Source organism: Mus caroli, chromosome 1 (assembly GCF_900094665.2).
Source record: "Mus caroli chromosome 1, CAROLI_EIJ_v1.1, whole genome shotgun sequence".
Classification (NCBI taxonomy): Eukaryota; Metazoa; Chordata; class Mammalia; order Rodentia; family Muridae; genus Mus; species Mus caroli.
The window spans coordinates 41,968,752-41,995,305 of NC_034570.1; the positions used below are offsets into that span (position 1 = coordinate 41,968,752).

General features: G+C 40.2%; 1 protein-coding gene across 3 annotated transcripts in view; it reads right to left on the minus strand.

Annotated features, from left to right (window-relative positions):
- Positions 1-286: 286 nt before the first annotated feature.
- Positions 287-26,554, minus strand: part of Stat4 (signal transducer and activator of transcription 4) — a 118,545-nt gene continuing 92,277 nt past the window's right edge. For 2 of the 3 annotated variants that reach the window (XM_021161708.1, XM_021161725.1), the window contains 14 exons: positions 24,406-24,465; positions 24,108-24,125; positions 23,926-24,019; positions 22,862-22,906; positions 10,771-10,854; positions 9,176-9,274; positions 7,180-7,315; positions 5,705-5,754; positions 5,401-5,495; positions 4,905-5,041; positions 4,482-4,673; positions 2,204-2,270; positions 1,700-1,808; positions 287-563 (listed from right to left, as the gene is read on the minus strand). In XM_021161708.1, the coding sequence (XP_021017367.1) occupies positions 537-563; positions 1,700-1,808; positions 2,204-2,270; positions 4,482-4,673; positions 4,905-5,041; positions 5,401-5,495; positions 5,705-5,754; positions 7,180-7,315; positions 9,176-9,274; positions 10,771-10,854; positions 22,862-22,906; positions 23,926-24,019; positions 24,108-24,125; positions 24,406-24,465 (1,213 nt within the window). In that variant the 3' untranslated portion in view covers positions 287-536. The remainder of the gene's footprint in view (positions 564-1,699; positions 1,809-2,203; positions 2,271-4,481; positions 4,674-4,904; positions 5,042-5,400; positions 5,496-5,704; positions 5,755-7,179; positions 7,316-9,175; positions 9,275-10,770; positions 10,855-22,861; positions 22,907-23,925; positions 24,020-24,107; positions 24,126-24,405; positions 24,466-26,554) is intronic. The other variant, XM_021161716.2, reaches the window with a different exon arrangement.

Here is a 26,554-nt window from a genome sequence, read left to right on the forward strand (position 1 = left end):
CATCCCAGGAGCTATGAGCATAACGGACGTGATGAGTTCTGCCCGACAATCTGGAGGTTTCATGATTCATCCCTACAGCCCTGTGAATCACCGCTGATCATGACCTATCATTCCCCTATCTTACATCTACTTTGAAGATTTTTATCTGGGTTTCCTGCTAAATCTTCCCATGGCTTTGAGTAATGCAGGCATGATTACGCATTGTTGACCCACCCTGAAATGTTAACATAGCTTTCTGAGCCAAAGTCATAAATAACACCTAAGAAATAAAACCAGAAACAAATGCTTTCAAAGGAGTCCTCTGTTATATTGTTACCAACACTGGTTTCTCAAAGCTGTCTTTTCTTGCAGGTTTTTTAGCATTTTAGTCACAGCGCTCCTTGCTGGGAGTGGCACCAAGTGAGAAGAGAGCTTCCAACTTCCTACCATTTTCTAGAAACTGGTATTTACAAAGCCGAAGAAATAAATTGTGATCTATGGTAAAGAACAGTCTCCAGTTTCATCTGCTTCCTTCTTTGAAGTGTCCATTTACACCGTCATTCAGCAGAATATGGGGAATTCATCTAAAAATGGAAGCGGAAATGATTGTTAAGGAAACCGTCTTGCAAATAAATTGCTGTTTTGATAGAGTAAACACTCTTTTGTCTACTAAACAATCTGTAATCTTTCTACCAATTAACTAAGGATTCATTAAAGTAATTAGGGCTGATCAGCCTGAAATAAAAGGCATAATTTAAGTAGATTAAAAACTGTGTTAAGAAGTCCACTCACAGGGCAGGCAAAGTGGCTCAGCAAGAAAAAGCACAATACACAAACACACACACACTAATTAAAAAAATTCATCAGACTAAAAATAATATGAAAATGGATGCAAAATATAGCAAAAGTTCAGTTATGTATAAATGGCTTGGTGAGTTAAAGTTAGCCAGCACTGGGTTAAGCCATCCAAGGCAGGCTTGGACTTTCCATCCCTGGAGTCTTGAAGAAGTGAATACCATTTGACCTGTGGCCAGATGTCACTCTCCTGGGCATCTGGACCCCTCCAAGGGATTCTGATGAATGTTCACCTTACGTGAATTGGGGGTGTTTAACCCTTTAACAGCATTGGGGGATGGGAACAAATAGAACACATCCCAAGTAACATATATTATAATGTTACAATGTATTATATGTGTTATATATGCTCTAGTGTATTATAATGTATATATGATATATACCCAAATATTAGATTGTGACTCAGATCTTAAAAAAGCAAAAAACACTGTGATGCTATTGTTCTTCATGTTCTAAATGGAAAGGCCACAACAACTGGCTATGCAACAATCAAGAAAAGTTAAAACTTGTGAACTTCTTAAGTTAATTACCAAAATAGACTTGTAACCCCTGGCTATTTGTGTTCTTTGGTAAAGTGGAAAGAGCTAAGGAGTGGTGTGGTTCATGGCTGCACCAGAAGGAGAAATACAGGGGCCTTTGGCCCTCTGGTTTTGTGGTAAACACATTAAAGCCGTTCTAGTAAGCTAAGGTGTTTGCTCTCAGTATCTGCACACTCAGCAGCATGCACTGAGCAAGGCAGCTTTTGAGTTCCTGCTGGTAACCATGCTCTCTCTGCGCCTGCACCGTGCTGCTACCCCTGTGATGCACATGTCACGTTTGTTTTATTGCAAATACCCTAGACCAACAGTGATGGGGGAGGACATACTGCAGTTTCAATTGTTGTTGGGCTCAGGTTTTCTCTCAGCACAGCATATGCACTTGGAGACATGGGGAGAAGGTCTGAAGGAGATTGTGGCTCCGTGGAATCACTTCGGCTTAAAGAGATAACAGGAAAATAGTACAAAGATTATAACATAATAGCTCATGCTAACTTGCTGTGCCCAGGACTTGTCTAGTGCTTCATCTCTTTGTGACACTGAGCTGTCTAATTCATCACTTCATATCACAGCATTCAATCTGCTATAGACTATATGGCATATAAAAGGGCAGCTTTATCATTCCAGTCTTAATAGACTGGATAGTGTGCCCTGAAGACCAGCTTTATGTGTTCAAAGAAATGAGACATAAAATACTTTATTGGGCATTAAAAATGCTTTATCCTCCATTATATATACTCTGATCTGCCCTTAAATCTCGTTTAGGAAAGCTTTCTGAAAAGAAAAAAAGCAATTCAATAACAAATGTTTTACATGTGACTACAGATACTCACATTGTTGAAATGGGGATAAAAACAGAGGGGACGTAACCCTTGTCTCCCCGTTCGGTTGGTCTTGAAACTGAAAAAGAAAGGCACAGTGATAGGGGGAGATGTCAGCATTATTGATAAAATTGGAAATCAAACAGCTAGGAAAATACATAATGCTCAGAAGAAAATAAATAACAAGGTTGTCTTGTAATTCACAAAACCTTTTAGTTGAATGGAAGAAATGGCCACACAGGCAAACATGAAATCCATAATCAAACAACAAAACTCTTAGCAGGCTGATCTGACTTTGCGTATCAATGACTCTATCATGTCTAATAATTGAGACTGTACTTCTTCATGTGCCCTTTATGTTGTATTTAAGTTTGGCATTAGTATCTGATTCATTTGTGTATTGGGAGGAATTTATAGTGCTGTAGTGTCTCTCAAAAGTCATTTTCTTAAAGGTTTGGTTGCTGGTCTGTGGGCTCCTGGGAGTAATAGAACCTTTCAAACGTGGAGCCTGGAGGAAGGAAAGTCATCAGGTGTGTGCTTGATTAGGAAGATTGAGACAACAGGCTTTTTTTTTTTTTCTCTTCTTCTGGATAACATGATCCCATGATGATGTCTTATTGAAGGTCTAACAGTGATGGGGGCAACCTCCATAGACTGAAATCTTCCAGACTGTAAATCCAGCAAAGCTTTTTGCTCTTTGACTGGCACACATAAAACACCAGCCATAACCTTATTACTGCAGGAGGTTTTGAAGTCTTCCTAGAAGTAGCATGAGTGAACGTTGGCCTTCCCAGGTACGCCATGCTGATCTAGTGCTCAGACAGTTTCAACCTTAGTGTTTTGTTTGATTCGACACAGAGTCCATTGAGAAGCCAGGACTTTGGATTTGTTTTCTATTGTGTGTTATTTGTTTTGAAGTTAGGTGGCAACAAGTTACACTGTTTGTGTTAACTGTAGGATATCCCACAAGATAGGACCAAGAGATTACTCACTACAGGTGAAGATCCTTAGAGACTGTGCACTCCTCTGGTAGCCACTGGGGACTGGGTTCTAGGAACCCTGGCAGATAGTGAGGCCACGGTGCTCAAACCCTTCGTGTACAATAGTACAGCATTTGCTTTGAATCTAAGCACACTTTTTTATATCCCTTAAATCATTTCCAGGTTTCTACAATACTTGCTTCAATGTAAATATTGTTTAAGTAGTTGTTACACTGCATTATTTATAGAAGAAAGAAAAGATTTACATGTTCAACGCAGTTGTAATTTTATAACTCCAGACAGGGTTTCTCTGTATAGCTCTGGCTGTCCTGGAACTCACTCTGTAGACCAGGCTGGCCTCGAACTCAGAAATCCACCTGCCTCTGCCTCCCAAGTGCTGGAATTAAAGGCATGTGCTACCACTGCCTGGCTTAAAAACTATTTTTGATCTTTGTCTGAATAAGATACAAAAACTGTGGCTACAGAGGCCAACTGTGCTTTCATGAGAGACTGGTGAGACCCCTTCCTCAGACACTAATTTTACAAATTTTCTTTCTTGTGTTCCACATTTACTGAATGCCTATTTGTGCATTACTTTTCCTGGCCCTTAGGGGAAATGTAGCAAAGCATGTCAAGGAGAACGAGGCTCTGTTCTCTGGCAGAGAACACATACTCCTGGGCTAAGATTCCAGTAAGGCTGGATGGGACATATGACTAAGTGTTACAGTACTTGCCTAGCATTTTCATCAAAGTCTGAGTTCCATACCCAGGCTCTCTCCCCTCTCTCTCCTCTCTCCTCTCTCTCTCTCCTCTCTCTCTCTCTCTCTCTCTCTCTCTCTCTCTCTCTCACACACACACACACACACACACACAGAGAGAGAGAGGGAGAGGGAGAGGGAAAGGGAAAGGGAGAGGGAAAGGGAGAGGGAGAGGGAGAGATTTAACAGCTCTCAACTCTCAAATTACTTTGTAAAATACAGGTCTATACTGCTGTGAAAGTTTACACTCATCAGTTCTTCCTTCCTTTCCCTTGGCCATAGAAATGAAATGACTGACCATCACTCCTATTTTAAGGACTATGGGCTCTAGGCATCACAAAGGACTGATCTGGCTATGGTGAAGTCTAGTTGCCCTGCGAATGTTACTCTGCTAAGCACTGGCATAGCACTTGCCTTGCTAAGGCTGTAAACCTCCATATGATTCTGGGATATTACAAAGGTCACAGTAATCAGAGAGGAAATTCATTCACTTTCCTCTGACCTGATATCATTTCCCAAAAATCTCAAGAGGAAAGAAAACGCAAATATTACCTTCGCATGGCTGGGAGCTGTAGTGTTTGCCAAAGGCTTTGTCTTTGGGAATGTCAGGGTAGAGGTACTTCAGAGGGTTTTCAGGAATGTTTTCAGCCATGATAACCTTGTAGTCTCGCAGGATGTCAGCGAACGGCAGAGCCGACAGTCTCCCTTTGTTGTAGGGTTCTACAGAGTGGAATCTCACTTCTCCTGAAAGCACAGAAACTAGAATATTTAGGCTCCTGCGAATGTTCTATGCAGTCATTCTTCCCACCCAAGTTATCCCCATGGCTAAAAAGTCTGACCTTCTGGAGTCTGTTCAGTACAGACCATGTGTGAGATAGAGGGTGGCAAACATGGGCTTTCAGAATTCATGGTACCTGGTTATGGGCCATCTGCACCAATTCATATTCAAACCATTGAGTGAGTTTGATTACGCACCATTTTCAGATTGGTCCACCCAGGTGAAGGTTATCCCTCCAAGATGGCTCTCACTGAATCTTAACAAAAATGTCCCAGGCATTTTATCTTTGAGCAGAAGCCGTTCCTTCTCTTTGCTAACAAATCCCATGATGTACCTAAAATTAGAGCAAGGGGCAAGACACAGTCTCAATTCATCATTATCGCACCCACATTTACTTCATTCATAAGGAATAGACCTAACAAGCAACTGTACCTGGAATCTCATATATATATATAATATATTATATAATACATATATTATATTATATAATATATAATTATATATATTATATAATACATTTATTATATATACATATATACATATATAATGATAATATATATTATCATTATAGAATATTCTCTGAAGAAACAGTGAATGTATCTTTCCCATTAACATGCTTAAAAGAAAAAAAGAGGAAAAAGATAATTAAAACAGAAAAAGTACTCATATGAAAAACAGAGTCCACAAACTCACCCATCAATCCAGAGGGGAAGTATATGTTTTTTAATTAGGTCCAATATTGCTTCAAGCCAAGTCCAGAAGGTAAATGTTTTGCCAGGCAAATGTTCCTATGAGGAAGAAGGAGCACACATGGACAAGGACCGTGACTAGGCAGCATCCCTAACAGAACCCACTCCAACTTTTACAAATGTTCCCTTTGAACAGGGCAGGACTTTTTTTTTAAGTTATCCTCATCCAGGAAACCTTCCAAACCACTGGTTCTTTAGAAATCAGCTTTCTAACATCCTAAACGACACCCCCATTGCCCTGTTTGTACCTTGCAGAACTTGGCCCAGGTGAGGTGACCATCATTGTAGTTAGACTGAACTAAAATGAAAAGAAAAAAAAAAAACAAAACTAAATGAAACAAGAATTTTAACGCAACAGTGAAACCGTTCATTCTGTGCTTGATTTAATCTCTCCCTCCTCTTCTCTTGCAAGCATTTCTTTGGCCTTCCAATGGAGGCACAGTGTGTGAGTGCTTCCTAAGGTCTAATGTGCCATGCTGTGCTTAAGAAGTTCAGTATCTAACAGGAAACTTTTCTGATGGAGGAGCCAACAATGAGCTTAGGGAGCCCCGTGGATGGTCGGCACTGTGCTATCGGGCACAGGGAGAACAGAAGCTCCTCCAGGGAGGAAGCAGAGTGAGGCCAAGGCATTGTGGGATAACATGCTGCTGGAGATGGTAAGAACGGCCCAAGGACGGCGACCAGACATCACACAACAAAATCATGTAATTAGGTATAGCTAGATTTAAGTGGAAAAATGGACTAGAAATCATGTAGGCAATATGCAGCCACCAACTATTTTGATCTAGAACACTGAAGAGATTAATACTATTGAAGTCTTAAGGGAACTATATTCCTGTGGATAGTTTGCTAAAGATCCTAAGGATACTATGCTAATCTATACTATTGCTAGTAACATGGTAACGTAATTTTTGCGTTAGTTGCTCATTAACATTTTACAAATGTTTGCTACTGTATTTATGAACTCAAGACAAAAAAAACCCTATATTAAGTAGAATTTTAAATTGTTGGAAAGGACAGTTGTATTTGACCACCCACTGTTGAGCCGATAGGTGCACAGAAACAGGTGAAGCTAGCCAACATCACATAAACCAGGCTGCAGCCACAGATTTTGTGCAGAACAAGCTTGGGTACCATAACTGCAAATGCATACAGATTCAGCATGAGATCTCTCCGGAGTTAGGTGTACTAGCTTGTCAAAACCCAGCTACGGCTAAGAAATATAGGCAAAGCTTATGAAGCACAGATGATGTCTGCAAAACCAAGAAACCGAAGCTGCCATAATGTGCAGAATCAAGTCATTGCTCGTGTTTTTAAACTTCTAGCACATTTCCTGTGCTTAGCCCATCATGTTCTAGTTGGTTAACATCGCCATAAAGGCTTCACAGCACATTCAGAGGAAGTGGCTTAAGAACACCTAGAAACCAGAGTGTAAACAGAGGGGCCTCAGGGAAGCACCAGTCTGGCCCATAACGTGGCTCTGCTGCCTCCTAGCTGTGCGGTGGAGCCATTCACCTCTGATGTCCTCAAATCAATAGAATAGTGTTGGCCCCAAGAACATTGTGAAAAATGAAAGTAAAATAACACTTAGCCCTGTGCCTGGCAATACAACATAGGCATTCCATAAAGTGTGACACCATCATAATTATTAATAGTAGTAACATAACTGCTATAAAACTCTCAACTGCCAAAACCAGAGGAAACCCCGTCTCCCGGCTCTCACCTGTGAGCTTCTCTGCTAGCATGTTGAGCTGCTCTGAATTAAGGCCACGACCGACATAGGATGAAAATTGCCAGCTCATCACTTCCAGGAGTTGGCCCAAAGTGACAGATGGAGGGTTATTAAAGAAAACCAAGTTCTGAAATAGAGGTATGGTGATTATATATCATAATCTAACAGGGAACACTACATTCGCTATATCACATTCCTGATTTAGATTCTGGGTCAAGTGATGTTAAGAATAAATTGTTCATAAGATTCATCACCCCATTAGAGCACTTTTGCTCCTTGAATGTAATACAACTTGGGGATCTATCTTTCCTGAGAGAATCACTTGACATTTCCTAACTTTCTCTAAACTACCAAGCAACAATCATCTCATGCAAGTAGTTAACACTGCCTAACAATGGCTGGTCACATAACCTCCCTTGAAATGATATTAATTGTAAATTGTAATTGGCTCACCACGAAAGAGGGCTCTGCATTCAACCAGGATCACAAGACAGGAAGAAGAGAAGTAAAAGAATTTCTAGGGACACAATTGTCTCCTTGAGAAAGGTAGCTGGGAAATGGCTAGTGAGGACAGGTCTAGTTAAGGTGTAAGAGCTCAGAGTTTGAGGGAAGGTAGCGTTAATAAGTCAAAGTTACTTGTTTAGCTTGGTTTTGTAAGGAGACTACGAGTCCAGTCTCTAGATCTTCATGAGGGGACCCAGTTGCTCTGGGAGGGTGGGCATGGTGGCATGTGGTGGCCTTAGCGGGTTCCTAGCAGAATGTTGCTGAGAGATACCAGTGTGGTGCTGTGTTAGGACAGAAGACCCTACTAAAGTCTTTCCTGCCACACCCTAAAGTTGAATGTGCAGACATGTAGCTCTTAAAGAGAAGTGGCATTTAATGCCAGGAACCACCTCTGGCCTTAAAGTGAATTATCTAGTGGATTCTCCAGCATGAGGGGACTCTCATGACTAGGCAGCCCCCCTGGTTGCAGTTGATGTGTCTTTGATGCCAGGACATCTGGGGATAGGGATGAACAGGGCTGTGCCATTGTGTGATTTCCTTTTAAGGAATATTGCATTAAAGGGGAAAGGCACTGAAGGTTGACCTATTTAGGGATCACTCCTTCTTATGCAGTCACCTAGTGGAAAGAATTCTGGCAGAAACTGATTTGAGCAAAGAAGAAAAGTTATTCACATTTGAGCTGTTTCTTCTGGAACTGAGTACTTGGCACAATAACACACAGTTTCTCAGTTTTGTTTTCTCTGTCTTAAGAACAGAGCAAGAGGGAGCGGAGACTTTTTTTTTTTTTTTTTTAAATCCGAGTCCTTCCCGGGTTTTCATACGAAAACATCTATTGGTATAATTGAAGACCACTTTTGATAAAGTGCCTCAAGTAACCACCAGATGGCACTAATGCCCAGCCTAAACCTAGACAGGCTCCAGTCTATCAATTTGAAGGCAAAATTTGTGCTGTCAGAACTCAGGCACAAAGATTAATGGACATCCTGGTTACTTATTTGGGAGCAAATGCTGTGCTTCTGTAGAAAAGACTGAGGAAAAGTGTGCCCAGAAGAAGTGAAGGTAGCCAGGTAGAAAGTTACACTTAGAAAGTTATGAAGCAAGGTGTTTTCCCGCAGTCTAGTCAGCACAGCAGAGGACCGCCTTAGAACTCATGGTGAGGCAGTCTTGGGCTGGTCACTGTCCTTGGCTAGAACTCAGATTGCCTCCTCGCCATCATTGCTGCTATTAATTTTGAGACAGGCTCTTGCTAGGTAGCCCAGGCTTGACTCAGACTTGCTTCAAATTACAAGCTTCCTACCTTAGACTTGCAAGTGTGTGGATTCTAGAGGCGTGCCATCATGCTGAGCTCAAACATCCCGTTACACCTAACCTAACAGGACTCACACAACTAGACATGCCCTCATCGCCTATGACACGCCCATTGCTTGTTGAAAGACAAAGTTAAGTGTCATGAGATATGCAGAGATAGGAACAGGAACTTTACCTGGGAGTCATTAGTTGACACATTGTACCAAATGATGGATGCCCATGCATTAGGTAGTTGACTGACATTAGAAATCATCACGACAGGTAATGAGCTGGTCTAGTTTAAAAAAAAAAAAAGTTATCACAGGTAGTCCAAACGTGCACCGAAGCTTCTCTTCACCTTTTCATCTAAAGGTCACCAGCCAACCACCCTTTCCAATTCTGCTACCCAGGTCCCATTCAAAGACCTTTCTGTGCACACGTACAGGCTGACTACAGTAAGAAAAGGAACAAGAACCCTTTCAGGGCACCTGATGCTAGCAATCAGGCAGTTTCCTCCATATCTTCCTCAACATTGAAAAACATATTTCTCCTTATGCCACACATTGCCTCAAATACAACCAAAGTGGCTTTTGCCACTTATCGACTTATAAGTTATGCTAAAGAACTTAATCTAGAATCTGGAGAGGTGGCTCAGTGGTTAAGGCCACTTACTGTTCTTCCAGAGGTTTTGAGTTCAATTCCCAGCTACCATATGGTGGTTCACAACCATCTGTAATGGGATCTGATGCCCTCTTTTAGTGTGTTTGAACACAGCAACAGTGTACTCATATACATAAGATAAATAAATCTTGATCTAAATTTGCTTTGGAAATGAACCACTCTAATCAAATTATGACCTAGTGCCTGATTAAAGTCCACACTGGAAGTAGGGTTTTACTGTAAAAGCTGGAGAGGTGAGCTGTTGGAGTTGGAGTTCTCTGGTCTCTTTCTGCAGAACAGTTCAGTACTGTCAGTGTTGCAGTTTTCTATCTTATGAAGTAAACAGCCTTTCACAGACTCTCCTGGAGGCATAAGATCCCCAAGGACAGACCCAGGAACTGAAGGACTGTGCAGCTTATGGAAGAAGAGGCTTGGGGGAAAGAAGTGGAGGTTTTTACGTACTTTTGAATGCTGTATAAAAAGGGAAAGGCGGAGTCTAACACAATACACTCTCGAGTAGAATCTTACTCAGGTTGCCTGGAGTGGAGCTTGTTAATGGATGCACTGATTTGTTCCTGCAGCATTTACTGGGCCTTTCGCATGAGCTAGGAACTGTGAACAGATGACCATGCACAAGGAATTCCCCGCATTTGTAACCAATGCGTTCAGTTTAACCCCACAGCTTGTTTATTCTTAGAGTTCAGTGGTGTTATTGGAAGATGGTCAAAACAATGCACTGCCAACACTCTCACCACGATCCTTTGTTCATCTCATCAGAGAAACCCTCCAGGAGATTTTTAGATATGACTTAAATTTTAGAAAATATATAACCACATGATACAGTTCAAGGATAGTTGTTTCTCTTTATGCTTTGTTGAATATTCCTGATTCAGAAAATAAAAATGTAGACAACCAAACAACATATGCTGAATTCACAAGAGTCATGGAGTCCTTATCATTCTTCTATTTAACCAGAATTGTATCTAACTACTTACTACACATTTGATGTGCTGTTTTTCTAAATAATATATGAAGAATAGACAGAAATCCAGAAGGACTGGGCTTTTGCTAGCAATGCTGACATGTTGCTGTAAATATTACTAGCAAGTAGATATTTCTAGAGAAACCCACCTCTAGGTTAATGGTGAGGCCATAGAGGCAGATCTGGGTCTCAAAGGTTATGGAATGCAACTCCTCCGTCACCATGTGGCAGCCCTGTGGGGAGACAGGTGGATCAGTTTCTTACAAAGGCAGCTTTTCTGAGACCTGGAAGTTAACAAAGTGGATGACCCCAAAGTTTCACAGTATTTAAAAATAAGGTAAAGAATGACTTTCAGTTTCCAAAACATGAGTTCTTGCTTTTAAAATTCTGGCATACTTCCAGTATTTGAAATGCAAAGTTATTCTTTCTTCTAATTTTCTAAAATTAGTTCTTTGGATTTGCCAAATAACATAAAATAAACCACACATTTATGAATATATAGAAAGAACTAATAATCTTATAATCGAATTGTTCAGAAAAGAAATCAAGACTCCTCTGGCTAAACATAGGTGAGATACATACATTTACTTCTGTTTGCTCAAAAAACTTTAATAAGGTTTTAGTAAAACAAAATTTTCATCTAGATCCCCAGTATGAGGTAGGAAAGTATAGAAAATTTGGAAGAGGAGAGGCTCTTGTCTGCTCTAAGGCTGAAAAAGAAAGAAAGAAAGAAAGAAAGAAAGAAAGAAAGAAAGAAAGAAAGAAAGAAAGAAAGAAAGAAAGAAAGAAAGAAAGANAAAGAAAGAAAGAAAGAAAGAAAGAAAGAAAGAAAGAAAGAAAGAAAGAAAGAAAGAAAGAAAGAAAGAAAGAAAGAAAGAGAAAGAAAGAGAAAAGAGGCCCAAACAGGTCGTCTAAGAGCTTCAGCCCATGCAATGACTTCTCTAGGACTCCTGACCTGGCCAGACAACATGTGGTTTTCTCTTCAGAGCAGATAAGTCAGTGGCATTAGGAAAACTTTGCATTCTAAAGAGACAACAACTTGTGGCCAGGGGTGCAGTGCCAGGCTGAAGGGAGGATGGTTCTGTGAAAGTCTGTGGTGATGTCCAGGCCCTGTCTGCATTTGCCATCTGGTCTACTCATTGTCAGGTTTTAAACCTTCAGGAAATATATCTTGGATGAGGAGCAGAGCAGGGTGAACTCACCAGACTCACCTTTTTGGAGCTGCTTCCTAAGAAGCAGCCAATTCCTAGTAACTCATCCTTGATTCTACAGTCTCAGCACACATAGAGGATCGACCTCTAAAGGGCTTCTATGGCCTTAGTTGTGAAATGTCAAGCTAATGATTAGTAGACATTTGACAAAGTATCTCACAGGAAATACAGGTATGAAATTTAAAAAAACTCTGAAGAAAATACAAAAATAAAATATTTTTTAGAAAAATAAATGTATACCAAGCTCAGTTTGTTCAACATAAATGTCAAATCAACCAATTGTAATGAGTGGTTTTTGCTACTAAGTTGTACCAATCAACTGTACAAGAGTTGAAGAGATACCAATCACAATGAGTAAATGAAAAGCCACAGCCCTCATTGCTGTAAACTTCTAGAAACTCAGATTAGATAGGAAGTCTGAGGTTTCAGAAGTACAGAAATGAAGAACCATTTGTAAGTGACTGAGAATCAGATTATAAAATAACTGGAGAACAATGAGTGTTTATTTTTTAACATCTGAAGACAATTATTTCTAACTCAGAACTCTATACCCATCCAAACTACCAGTCAAGAGGGACCATGAAAAGGGTTTCAGACATGCAAAGCCTCAGGAAGCTAGCTCCTGAAAATCTCCTCTCTGAAAGCTGTTGGAAGAGTTTCCCTCAATAAATAAATAAATAAATAAATAAATAAATAAATAAATAAATAAAATAAAAGTAAGCTAAGAAAGAGGAGGACACAGACCTAACCAGAAGAATTGGGGAGAGATAACATAGAAAAGAAAACCAAACAACAAAATAAAAACAGACCAGGTAATAATTATACAACAGAATTAGAAGGTAAACAGGGAAGATTGAAGGGAGAAATTATAGCCCAAATCAGGTCAATGCTGTATTCTTAAATAATAGTAAACTCCACTAGCTATGGGAACGGGGGCTATAGCCATGAAAAACAAAAGATAAAGAAGTGGCCAGATTGACAAGCTTAGCCACGAATAACGAAGCTTCTCTTTCTGATGAGAAGTTTGGGGATACAGGAGCGACAGGCTCTTAAGTTAATTAGATAAAAACTCAAGGAACCACTATATCCGGAGAAAACTAAAAGCAACGCAAGAGTGGGGATCTAATCATAGCATGCTGCTTGACTCAGATGTTAAATTGTATATAATTATAATTACTTTGTATAATTTATGAAAGTAGAGGGAAATTTATATGTATCAATTCATCCCACAAAAAAAAAGCCATAACAATCTTATGTTCAGGAAAGAATTTAAGAATTTAATATGCAAAATTAAAAACTCAAGAGATCCGAGAATTACATTTACCTCTCAAAAAGGGAGTTCAAGGGAGAGGTTTAGGTGGGAATGACTGGAAGAGAGATTGCCATTTTCCTCTGATGACATCCTACAGTAACTTGCTAATGCCTACAACCAGCAGAACTGTCACTGTCTGGAAGCTTAGTGGAAAAACAGGAGGGGGAGCCCAGCCTGACAGAATCAGATTTTGCATTCTAACAAGAACTACAGGTAGGATTTGGAAAGCAATTATTCTTGATGTGGTCCATTAACATTTCGTTTAGTCTCCAAAAAAAGGACGTGGGACATTTTCATGATAGAAAACTTAAACCATTTATAAAATAAGCCTAGGAACAAGTGAACAGAAATGGACTTTGTCTAAATTAGAACCATCGGGTGAGTTCTGAGAGAACAGAATCACCCTGGGGGAAACGGGGAATAACACCGAATATCAGTAAAAATTCTGAACTCACTGTGTTCACTTTGAAATAATAAAAATTAGTCAAATATGATATGAATAAGTATTGCATGAGAAGTTTGATAATGCAGAGGGTGTTAGGCTTAGGACTCAGAAGGAAAGTACAGATTGAAAAAGCCTTTTCCTCTTGGGCTAGAAGATCAAGATCGTATGTTTGATTGCCCGAAAGTAGTGAAAGGAGCAGACTGGAGTCACTTTGCATCAGATTAGCAGAAAGCAATATATAATATAATGCTGCTTGCAAATCTCTTAGACAACCACTAAAATCATTCTTAGTACACAGACATACCAAGTAGACAATTTCCCTTCCCTGCACAGCCTTGAAGTCTGTTTTCCTTTTGGTTGGTTGAAAGACAAAGTAACTGGAGTCTATTAGGACACAAAACTATTTTCAACTAAGAAAACCTCACTAGCTCCAAGGAAAAGTGCTTCCACCGTGTGAAGATTACTACGATGACTGAGGAACCTAAATTCTCATTTTATGTTTATCAAGGAGTGGGTTTTTTTTGTTTGTTTTGTTTTACTTTGTTTTATCCAGTTCATTGGTAGATAAGCATGTGCAAATTTTGAGAGGCTTCTAGCAGGCAAGCAAATGAAAACCCAATGCTTTAATAGCCAGAAATCAAGTTAACTGTTACAATGCCGCTGCCCCCTCCCCCAGGGCTTTAACATATAGCCTTTAACTAACTTAGATGACAAGCTTGGCACCTCAGAGTTCAACCTGAACATGGTGGTGTGGCTAAGGCATGGACCTTCTGGCTCATTGGCCATGGCCTTCTCTTGCACTTCTGTGAAGGGCCTCAAATGACAATCATGACTCGTAGGTCCTTCCTTGTGCCTAGAGTGGACCTTGTCTCTATAGATCTATTGTAGAGAAGGCTATAGCTGGAAAAGGCCTTCCTGAATACAAGATCCTATAACCCTGTGATATAATTAGATATGCACATTAGTCTCTGTCTCTAGTTCTTGGGACAGGATTTCTATGGCTTATATAAACAGGGTGATAGAAGAACCCTTTATTGTTGTTTTGAGATAGGGTCTTATACAGCTGAGGCTGATCTGGAAATCTCTATGCAGACAAAGTTGGCTTCTCACTCTTAGAGATCTGCATGCCTCTGTTCCCTAAGTGTTGGGTTAAAGGTGTGGGCCACCATGTTAGCCTCAAGGTTCCCTTATTCAAATATTTGTTCTTTGACTTTGCTTCCGGACACACACACAAACTTTGTGATTTCTTGGCAAAAGCATTTGTTTGTTTGTTTGTTTCAGATGAAGTGACTCTTGTGTCTTCTGGATATACTTGCTGGATGAGGGCTGGATGGCAGGGTCACTAACCATACGATTACAAGTTGGAAGTTTCACACCAGCCTCAAACTCTCGAGGAGGAGACTTCATTATCTGCAGTGGCCTATGATGCAATCAACCATGCCCTCTTAATTCTTCCACAAAACCTCCAAAGGACAAGACGAGACAGTTCTGTCTGAGTGGTATGGAGGTTCCTGGAAAGTGGCGTGACACTGTCCTTGCCACATGTCTTCTACATGGCTTACATATCACTGTTTCCTTTATAATAGCCTCTATGATACACTGGGAAATAGAAATGAGTTCTGTGGGCTTCTCCAGTAAATTAACTGAACCCAAGAAGTGGGTTGTGGGAACCCTGATTTATTGTGTGTTGGTCAGAAGCACAGACCACAGATATGATTTGTATTTGACAGAGTAGAAAAGCCAACTACTCATTCTAGTCTGTAGCTTAAATTATATGATTAAGTATGAATGTAAGACTCCATTAAAGATGTCTTCCTCAGATATTGTAAAAGGTGTGATACACAGGGTCTTGGAACACATACATGTGGGAGGGAGCAGGGTTAGGGACATGGAAGGATAGGAAGGAGAGGGGAAATTGTGTTATTGTACTTTAAGAGTATGAGAAATGAAGCTTCCAGAGAGCAATTGTCACAGTCAGGGTTGTCTATTATCTTTGAGGAAAATTTCATGCTTTGGGGTTCTGTTTTGTTTTAATCTGGATTATAAGAAATCTTCTTGGTGATTCTAACCAATTACTGTTGTTTATGTAAAATCCCCTGATCTATTATGGTGCACATTTACAACAAAACATGGCAGGTGGCCAATATCCAACACACATGACTGACTAAAAGAAGTCTGACATCATTAATTTCCAGTGCTTTCATGGCCATCATTCAAAGCCTCTATTACTTTGTCCATACAATCCAAGCCAGATGCCATTCAATATCACAGTCCTGGGGTCTTTCCCTCACAGATTTAGAACATTTTACAGATAAGAAGAACCACTGATGTCTGTTCTAAAAGCTGTCCTCATGACGTGTGCTGACTACATTATCTTGACACAAGCTAAGTCATAGAGCAGGAGGGAACTTCAATTGAGAAAATGCCTCCATTAGATTAAGCAGTAAGTACTGGAAGATCCAGCAATACCTCTCCTGGGCATATACCCAGAAGATGTTCCAACTGGTAATAAGGACACATGCTCCACTATTTTCATAGCAGCCTTATTTATAATAGCTAGAAGCTGGAAAGAACCCAGGTGTCCCTAACAGAGAAATGGATACAGAAAATGTGGTACATTTACACAATGGAGTACTACTCAGCTATTAAAAACAATGAATTTATGAAATTCTTAGGCAAATGGATGTATCTGGAGGATATCATCCTAAGTGAGGTAACCCAATCACAAAAGAAGTCACTTGATATGCACTCACTGATAAGTGGATATTAGCCCAGAAACTTAGAATACCCAAGATACAATTTGCAAAGCACAAGAAAATCAAGAAGAAGGAAGACCAATGTGTGGATACTTCATTCTTCCTTAGAATAGTGAACAAAATACACATGGAAGGAGTTACAGAGACAAAGTTTGGAGCTAAGACAAAAGGATGGACCATCCAGAGACTATTCCACCTGGGGATCCATCCCATAATCAGTCACCAAACCCAGACACTATTGCATATGCCAGCAAGATTTTGCTGAAAGGACCCTGATATAGCTGTCTCTTATGAGGCTATGCAGTGCCTGGCAAATACAGAAGTGGATGCTCACAGTCACCTATTGGATGGAACACAGGGCCCCCAAGGGAGGAGCTAGAGAAAGTATCCAAGGAGCTGAAGGGGTCTGCAACCCGATAAGTAGAACAACAATATGAACTAACCAGTACCCCCAGAGCTCATGTCTCTACCTGTATATGTAGCAGAAGATAGCCTAGTTGGCCATGATTGGGAAGAGAGGCCCCTTGGTTTTGCAAACTTTATATGCCCCAGTACAGGGGAACACCAGGGCCAAGAAGTGGGAGTGGATGGGTAGGGGAGCAGGGCAGGAGGAGGGTATAGGGGACTTTCGGGATAGCATTTGAAATGTAAATGAAGAAAATATCTAATAAAAATTGAAAACAAAAAAGACAAAAAAAAAAAAAGGAAAAAGGAAAAGAAAAAGAAAGCAGTTTGAGCAAGGCATGGGGAGCAAGCCAGTAAGCAGCATCTTTCCATGGCATCTGCATCAGCTCCATCCTTCAGCTTCCTGCCCTGCTTGAGCTCTGGCCCTCACTGCTTTCGACGATGAATTGTTCTATGGAACCATGACTAGAATAAACCCTTTCCTCCTCAGTTTGCATTGGGTCATGGTGTTGTATCACAGCAATAGTAACCCTGACTAAGATACTACCCAAGATGATGATAGATTAAAAAAAACATATTTAATAATAAGAAATTTGACAATTGTCTAAAGAACATGACTAGAACTGTGCATAGCAGAAAGTATACAAACTAATGAAAGGTATATCTAGATGGCCTTATGTTATTTTTTCTCCTGGCTGTAGCATATCCTAGGCAATATGAATCAATAATTAATTCCTCCAGAAAGAAGAAATTCTTGTCTGTTCCTTTGTGTTTGGTTGTTTGATTGCTGGGTGTCCTATAGCCTAGGCTCGCTTCACACTTGCTGTGAACTGAAGAGTTCCTTGAACTCCCCTGTCTTCCCTCTCCTCGATCCCTCTTCTGACTACTGAGGTTGCAGGTGTGCACCATGGTGCTAGTCCTTCACTTGTTTAGCAAACCATAACTGATGTAGCACAGGGAAAACTGCAGCACTTAGGAACCAATTCTTTCAGCAAATATTAATCTAGAACGTTGAAAACAACAACAACAAAGCTAAGAACTAGCTTGCCTACTGGGAAATAATGAGAAGAGGGGGCCACTGGTACAATTGTACCAGGGCCCATAGTCACAGACTCATAAGAAATTCATGGAAATGGCAAGTGTTCTTTAGCATGTACAACAAGGGTTCTGGATGGATGCTTCACTCTCAGAAGGCTGCGCTTATAGGAAGAGACTTATGCCATTTTTTTTCTCCTAAAGCAAACTTACAAGGCCTCTAATCAGTTCAAAGAAAATCAGCTTGCTGTGAACTGTTGGGGCTGGTTGGGTCATGAGTAGAGCGTCTGTGTTTGAGAACACTGAACCATGAATGAACATTTGTTTGGCTGTTTAGTGAAGGGAAACTTGTTACTCAGGCTTCACTGATAGCTTCTTTGTACTTCACACCTTTCCAGCACCTGGATTCACCAACACTTCAGTCTCTAGCTAAAACCACTTATCAGTCAAGCCTGCTGACACAGAGCGATCTGGAGGGACTACAATGCCAGCAAGCCTGGGCTTGGGAATGCTTGTTTTACATGATCGTGTGCTTGCTTCAAATTCTGGTCACTTGAGAGATGACAGAATAATTTCATTTATTTATTTTTTTCTCATGGTGACTCTTCCTGGGAAGGGACAAAGGTTGGACAAGGAGGCAGTTGCTACCCTCAAGGAATTCTGAAGTATTCCAAAACAAAAATATAAAGTTCATTTAAAACAATCTAAAGCTCCTACCCTTTCCTACGACTGAGGACTGTAAAATTTTAGACAAAGAAGCATCAGAGACTATCTTTTCTATCCATTGAGTTTTGGGGTGTGTGCCATTACTTGAGCAGGGAAGTCAGAGGACAACTTGTGGGAGTTGCTGAACATGGGTTTCCTCATGCTTGGTGACAAGTTTCTTTACCCACGGAGCCATCTTACTGACTGGAACGTCCTTGCTTTGTGTTATTAAACATCAAAACATATTTTAAATTTTTCCTATCCATGCTCCCATCTGTAAAAAAGATTAAGTAAAACTGACCCAGAGTGACACAGTTTAATCTCCAGTCCAAGGCAGTGGGGAGGGTGTAGAGGGAATCATATGTGCAAAGTGTGGAAGTTTTTACCTATCAATAAAAAAGACCATGGCCAATGACCTGAGGCAGAATGAGAAGGTGGGTCTTCCAGCAGAGATAGAGATAGATGACAGAGAGGGGGGATTCTGGGAGACAATCAGGCAGAGAGATTCACCTGGGACACAGAAGACAGTTGTATGAAACTGAGGACCAGGTAACCAGTCACATGACATGGCATGGCTTAGAATAGAAAAAGCAGGTAGTTGAGTTATGAAGTAGTCTGGGCACAAGCAAAGCTGTTGGCCTAGCTTTAACTACAGAAGGGAATTCCTGAAGCTCCTGTTTGGTTCCCTGGACCTTTGGGAAAAGAATGAGTGTCAGGCTATGTCCTCCCTTTGCCTAAGCTTAAAGCTAGTTACAGGGTGCTTTAAATCTAGGAGAGATTGGAGACATCCTTATCTCCTTAACACCCCTTGTCAGTTAGCAGTCATCCATGAGTCTCACAATCACAAAAGCACAACTTAAGAACCCAAGGTGGTGTGTGTGTGTGTGTGTGTGTGTGTGTGTGTGTGTGCTAATAGTAGGATCGGTGTAGGGAACCTTATGGTGGACTCAAAAAACAAGAAGTTTCCCAAAGGGGGCATATAGAAACATAGTCTGAGGTTTCAGGGACAGATCTGCATGCAGATTGGAGTTGTGGCCTGAGTCCCATGAAAGAGGCCATCTCTCCAGCTAAGCATGTGTATGGCTCATGACCAGAGAAAGAGGAAGATCTATAGGGGTTCAAGTCTCTGGTTGTGAGCTCTCATCAACATAATACCTGGTCTCCATCAAGCAGGCAGCACAAATTCCTGATCTGTAAGAACCACAACCAACCTATGCCCCCACACCACCAATAACTCACACACTGTTCTTTGGTTCTGTCAACAACCTTAGAAGTGTAGGGTAACATTAACCATGTTCTGTAGATTAAAGAAAAAAATGAGAGGACGACAGTGGCTTGAAAAGCAGAGCCCAATCACTCCAATTGCTGTTTTCATATTCCCCAGAGGCATAGCATGGGTGGAAAGGGGGAAGGAGTAGAACCCAGCAGAGAAAGGGCAGTCACATTTCTTAAAGAAATGTTATGTTAATTTCCTTCCAGGCTTGGCAAGAGTCTAGGCTGAAATTGCTCCCACTTCTGAGCTAGTATAGCAGGCCATGTGTGAGGTGAGGGGCTCCACCCTCCCAGAGACTGTAAGATCCCAAAGGGATGGATCCAAGAAGGATGGAACCAGTCAAGGCCAACAAGATTCATTAACTGCCTGGTGCAAACTTGAGGGAAGTTGACTTGAATACGTATGCTACCCATTTAGCAGTGTTAACGCCAGAGTATATACCAGGAGCTACTGTTACATGAATTCTCAGTAGAGTATGCCCACTTGCTGCAGGTGCTCATAGATAAGCAATAGAAACCTTTGAAGCTTGAAAATAAGGTCATGCTATCCTTGCTTCCTATCTTCCTAAAGTGTGTTACTACAATCATTCGCCCCGTGAGTTTATGAACACCTCCACCTTATATACCAACTATTCTTCTCTCTTTCCTTTCTGTGGTCATTTCTACTGATCAACCCCCTGACGAATGGATCATCTTTCTCGACATGTTTCATACCAGTCAACTGTGTCTTAAGCACACAAAACAGTGTTTGAGCCAGTGGCTTGTTCTAAATGTGCCTTGACACCATACTAAGATTCTATCAATAGGGGGAGCTCAAAGAATATCGTAAACACAATAGCCCCGCTTTAACAAACTTGAAAAAATAAAAAAAGCAAAGTCATTGTATGGCTGTATGATTTTGTTATCAACTGGAAAATAAGAGGACATAAATTCAAAGCAATATAAGTAGACATTACTAATAAGACAGTGCTTGGGTTTTCTATAGAAGATGATTTACTTATAGCTATGTCTCTAAGGAAATCCTAGTACGAATTTTTATCTCACGTTGGTAAAGATGACAATGTACTGCAAGAGTTGAACTATTTGGATGTATTCCCATCGGATATGTTTTGCTTAAGAAAAATAATTGTGCTTGGTTTGTTCAGATTTGTAAATAATAACATTCAGGGATGTCAGGCTGAATGAAATATTACAACTGTGTTCAAAATTCCACCGAGATGTGTGTAATGGGCTTTTGTTTATAGTGTTTTTTATAAGAATGGTTCAGGAAATTTAGAAAAACCTGCATGGAAAAGAATTCCTCTTATTTATTTTGCTAGAACGCTCCAACTCAAAAGCTCCATTCTATGTGCAGTGGCTGGGAGGAAAGATGCACTTGAGGTTCTGCCTTCAGCAGCGACTCAAATCAGGAAGGAGCATGGCTCAACTTCCACAGGGCCATGGGAGAGAGCGGTTCCAAAGGTGCGGCTGAGACAATGAAGAGTTCACAGGAAGGGAACAGGACTGCACATTAAACCTTTGTGGTGAGTCATGTGGTCTGAGAGAGAGAGAGAGACAGAGACAGAGAGACTGAGGGAGAGGGAGAGATGGAGAGGAGGGAAAAGAAAGGAAGACACACAGAGAGAGAGAGAGGAGAGAGAGAGAGAGAGAGAGAGAGAGAGAGAGAGAGAGAGAGAGAGAGAGAACTGCCATTAGATGCTGGACTTACAAAGTTCTTCCATATGATTTAACCATCTTTGCCTTCAGAGCTATGACTATAAAGCCAGGTGACTGAATCTGTAGAGACTGTATTGTAACATGCCTTTACTGCTGACAACTGCTTTGAGTACTCAGGTTCACCTCAGCAGGCTCTGAGCAAGGTGTGTGAGGTGTCATTTGTCATCACTTAGAACATAAAAGGTGGAACATTTCTTTATCATGTGTTTTTCCAAAGATAACATTTTCAGTCACTGTTGGAAATGTGGATTCAAATTTAGACTTCTTATATTCTTTTTAAAAAACATTTATTTATTTATTTATTTAATTTATTTAATGTATATGGTACACTATTGCTCTCTTCAGACACCAGAAGAGGGCATCAGCTCCCATTTCAGATGGTTGTGAGCCACCATGTGGTTGCTGGGAATTGAACTCAGGACTTCTGGAAGAACAGTCAGTGCTCTTACCTGCTGAGCCATTTCTCTAGCCCCTGTCTTCCTATATTCAAACTTGAAGATCAAAACTATAATGACTAATTTTCTAGGCCAACTGAGAAGATGGCCTTCATGATCACATCTAGCCTGGGATTCCACCAGTTTACTGCTCAGACCTGATTGCTCAGACCTGATTGCTCAGACCTGATTGCTCAGACCTGATTGCTCGGGCAAGCTTCAGTTTGTCCAGTTCACTTGGTGAAATACGAACCTTACAGGACAAAGTAACTGATACTATACAATCAATAATTATTTTTCAGTTATGATTTTTTGTAATATACCATAATTTTTTAATCTTACTTCACATCTGTGGGAAAGGGAATGATTTTAAGATAGTTTTCTATAAAAGAGAGAGCTAATTAAAGAAACATGGCATCTCTATAAAACATAATTAAAGTTGGAGGTGGGCTTTCAAGACACGCTTTCTCTGTGTAGCCCTGACTGTCACGGAACTCTCTCTGGCCAGGCTGGCCTTGAATTCACAAAAATCCACCTGCCTCTCCCTCTCTACTGCTGTGATAAAGGCATCACCACCACTCTCTGGCTATAAGGTAACATTCTGAATCACATTCTCTAAAAGGACTGGACATGACAGACAGCTGTTAGCCATGTGCAGCTATGTCCTTCAAAAGTTATGAAACACTGTATGTGGCAGATCTTTTTGAGGCTTAGATCTATAAACAGAAGATTGACTGATATATCAGAAGGTCAATGATTTCTCTTCAGAGAAATATGGTGTCTTATTTTCATTTTCCTCTTTAAGCATTTCCATATTATCTGCAACAAGCAAGCTTTAGGTTTATAGTCAGGGAAACACAGTTTTGATTTTATATACAATTAAGCGGTTTAAGAGAAGCGAATGCTAGAGGACGGTTTCCTAGGAGAACCCTGAGTCAGCGTTTCCTACCTCGTTTCCTTTACTCCCAGTACTGCACTTCATCTCCTTGGGTTGCTTTGAGAAAGAAAATAATAGCATTTAGACGGAGCATCATTATCAGTAACACATCAACTCAGTCACTCCTACGGCTTCACTGTCACAGTCAAAGGTGGAGGTTGGCTTCTTTAACAACAACTCCTATTGTCTCAGTCACTGAAACTTCACTTACCTGCTGAGATCCAACACAAGTTAAGACTGAAAACCAAACTAAACACCAAATGATTTTATATATATATATATATATATATATATATATATATATATATATATAGCTGGTAGAAGTATTTCTGATAACCAGCTTGATATTTCTGAAAGTGAACCCTTAAAGCTGATTCAGTGGTGTCAAACATCCAGGTGGGCACTGGGTAGGTGTTAATTAATAAACCAGAAAAATAGCATGCCTCTGTCAAGAAGCATAGGGTCTTTGGGAATCTAAGAACTCTCTCTCTTCTCTCTCTCTCTCTCTCTCTCTCTCTCTCTCTCTGTGTGTGTGTGTGTGTGTGTGTGTGTGTGTGTGAGAGAGAGAGAGAGAGAGAGAGAGAGAGAGAGAGAGAGAGAAGAGAATCTAGTTGAAGAAGAAGCCTAGGATGGGGGGCAGGGACCAGAGCTTTCTAGAAAACTCCAAGGTAGACTATACAACATACAATGATGTGTTGGGACATCCCAAGAACAGCCCAAGCTGTTGTGAATTGAAAGTGCTTTCTGCTACACGTTATTGGGTGTCACTTCCTGGGGGACTTTAAAAATGAAACCAGAACTTTTCTGCATTTTAACCTAGATCTCTACTGCTTTTATGATGAACACTGGCCAGTCACCATGAGTGCATGCAGCTCTGCATTGCTACTGTTAAAAACTCACTGTCTGAGTTCTGGCTTCATGTTTTTTCTACTGTGTTAGTTTTTTTATGGTGGTATGCTTTGTTTCGCACTGTGGTACTTGATCTCATGAAAGAAACACAACAAAATATTCTGAATTATATGGCCTGTTAACAAAGCTGGGGGAGGAACATAGTTGTGGTCTCACTTGCTTCTTACCAAATGTCTAAACTCCACTGAGAGGCTCCCATTGGAAGATTCCTCACTGGACATAGCTTTGACGTGAGTTCCACAAAGCACAAATCTTCTATTGCTAGGGAGAAAAATCTTTGCTTTTAAAATGGTTTCATGTCAACACATACTTAAGAAAACAAAACAAAACTACAAAGTAAATATCTTACCTTAGAGTTGAAACATTCCTGTAAAACCAAGAAGACACTTTAAAATGAGCTGTTTATTAGATCTGAGAAGATATTTCTAGATGACTTCAAATTGTACACATGGAGTATCCTCTAAATTTTATAGTAAAATTTTAAAAATGAAATCTTTACAGAGTTCAGTTAAATATTTGAACTTGAAGTCAAATATTTAGAGTGATATGTAAAATAAAAGCAATAAAATGAAAACATTCAAAATTATCGTATAAGAATTTGAACCAATCTTTCTTTGCCATCTTTCAAGTTAAATTAGGAAGCTTACTTGTCAATGGACGCCTTTACTTTCACCTGATAGTTTAGTTCTGGCAATTTTATTAGTAATCTAGAAAGAGACAGGAATAAAGAGTCAAAGATAAAAAGTTGAAAATGTTAAAAAGGTTTTTTTATATTTAAATAATTAAATATAATTCTATCATTCATATATATGTGTATATATATATATATCACTACATTATCTCCACTTATATGTTAATGTACTTTAAAATGTAAAAAACCTGTTTAGTTTGCTCTGTGACTTTACTGGTACCAGTCAATATCACTGTTGACAATCACTCTTGCTATGTGCACATTTTCTCAGTTGATAGGTATTAGATAATACATTGGCCCCTTCTGAAAAACAGCTGTAGGTTTGGGTTGGAATCTGGATGACATATGTAAAAAAATTTCTTTGCAAGTCTCCAAACATGACTCTATCTTCTCCTACTCCAGAAACAAATACTTTGTAAACACAGCAAAACTAAATATTTTTGAGAATTTTTATGGTGAAAGACCACACTTCTAAAATGAATATAGAAAGTTCCAATTTTATTTTATTTGTAGTTTCAAGCATAGTAATATATTTTCACAGGAGTAAATATGCTCACAAGTTAAAAATAAAAGCTGAACTTGCAAGGAACAAATCAAGTACAGTTAAGAATTCCTCGAATTCCTTCTTTTGATGTCAGCCTTTATATCTTTTTTTTTTTTTTTTGCTTTCTATCCCCAAGTCCCCAAGGTATCCCATAGTGCGCTTATGTCTGTGGGTTCCATGCAGCTGCAAACATATCCAGTCATTCACTTACCTACTCATTCATGCATACATCCATCCCACGCCTTATACACTCATTCAACATATACCGAGCTCCTTATGTGCATTGAATAGAAACTCAGATACCTGAAAATTCATGTAGCAAAGATTGGCTAAGGGAGAAAGTTGGGCATGGCTATGTGTAAAAGAAAAGAATCCAGATCATCAGATGAGATGTATATAGTATGGAGGAAACCAGAGCTCATCCACGGCCCAGGCAAAGCTGTGCATGCAATGAAACAAAGGGCCCTTAAAATCTTGCATGAAACACAAAGTTGGTTCCAGAGCAGTGTGAATGAAGTGTAAGATGGGTAGTAGATGGTGAAGAGGGTGGTCTCAGAATATGGACAATATTTTTTCTTTTACATCTTCTTCCTTAATTGGCTCCAGAAGAGACTCCTGATGATTGAGCCTAGAGCCGTGGGCTTGAGATTCCTTTGGGGGTCACTTATCAGATATTTACACTATAATTCATAACAGCAGCAAAATTACAGTTATGGAAGTAGCAACAAAGTAATTTTATGGTGGGGGGTCATCACAACATGAGGAACTGTAGTAGAGGGTCACAATGAGGAACGTAGAATCTCCATATTACCTTCCCTATGAAACAGGGGAGCACAATGCTTTGGCAGAGAGAAGCTGTAGGGGGAAAGCTTTGCATGGTCTAGCAAGATAGTGGGTACAAAGTTCAAGAAAGAAAGATGAGGATCCAAGCTGAAGAGGAAGACAGGATGCCCACACCAGGATAGTGATCTATCCTCTGGCAGCATCTCAAACTAGTGCAAAGTGCTACCAACTCAGGCACCTCTTCTGCTCAGAAGGTTTTGCTAGACAATCCTTGTTACCGCCTCTTCTTCTCCTAAAGTATTTTCAGCATCCTTCCATCTGCACGGATGGCTATCCATTACTCCTCACCCTACTTTTAGTGTTACGGTGTCCTGGGTTCTATAGAGGCACTGAGATGGGGAATGAACAAGTTTTGAGAACCACATTTTTAAAAAGAACCTGGCTAGCCCTCTGTGTCTGTCCTTGTATCTTGGACACAGAATTCACATGAAGAAATTGACTGAGAGGTTTAATTAGGGGTTTTGAAATGCAAATTGAAAAGCGCCTTCCCTTTAACAATTGGGTTCCAACGCTACTATGAGATCAATAATCCTGCCAAGAGAACCTTCAGTTGCTCTCTCCCGCGGAATAAACAGACTTCTTTAATTTGCTGGGACTTCCAGAGGTGACTATGTGCAGCTTTGGGATGGATTTTAAAGCACGATAGAACTCTTTGAAAGTAAGACTAACATTATCTTAAGTTTCCTAGAGAAAACCCAAGTTTTGATTCTGAGAATAC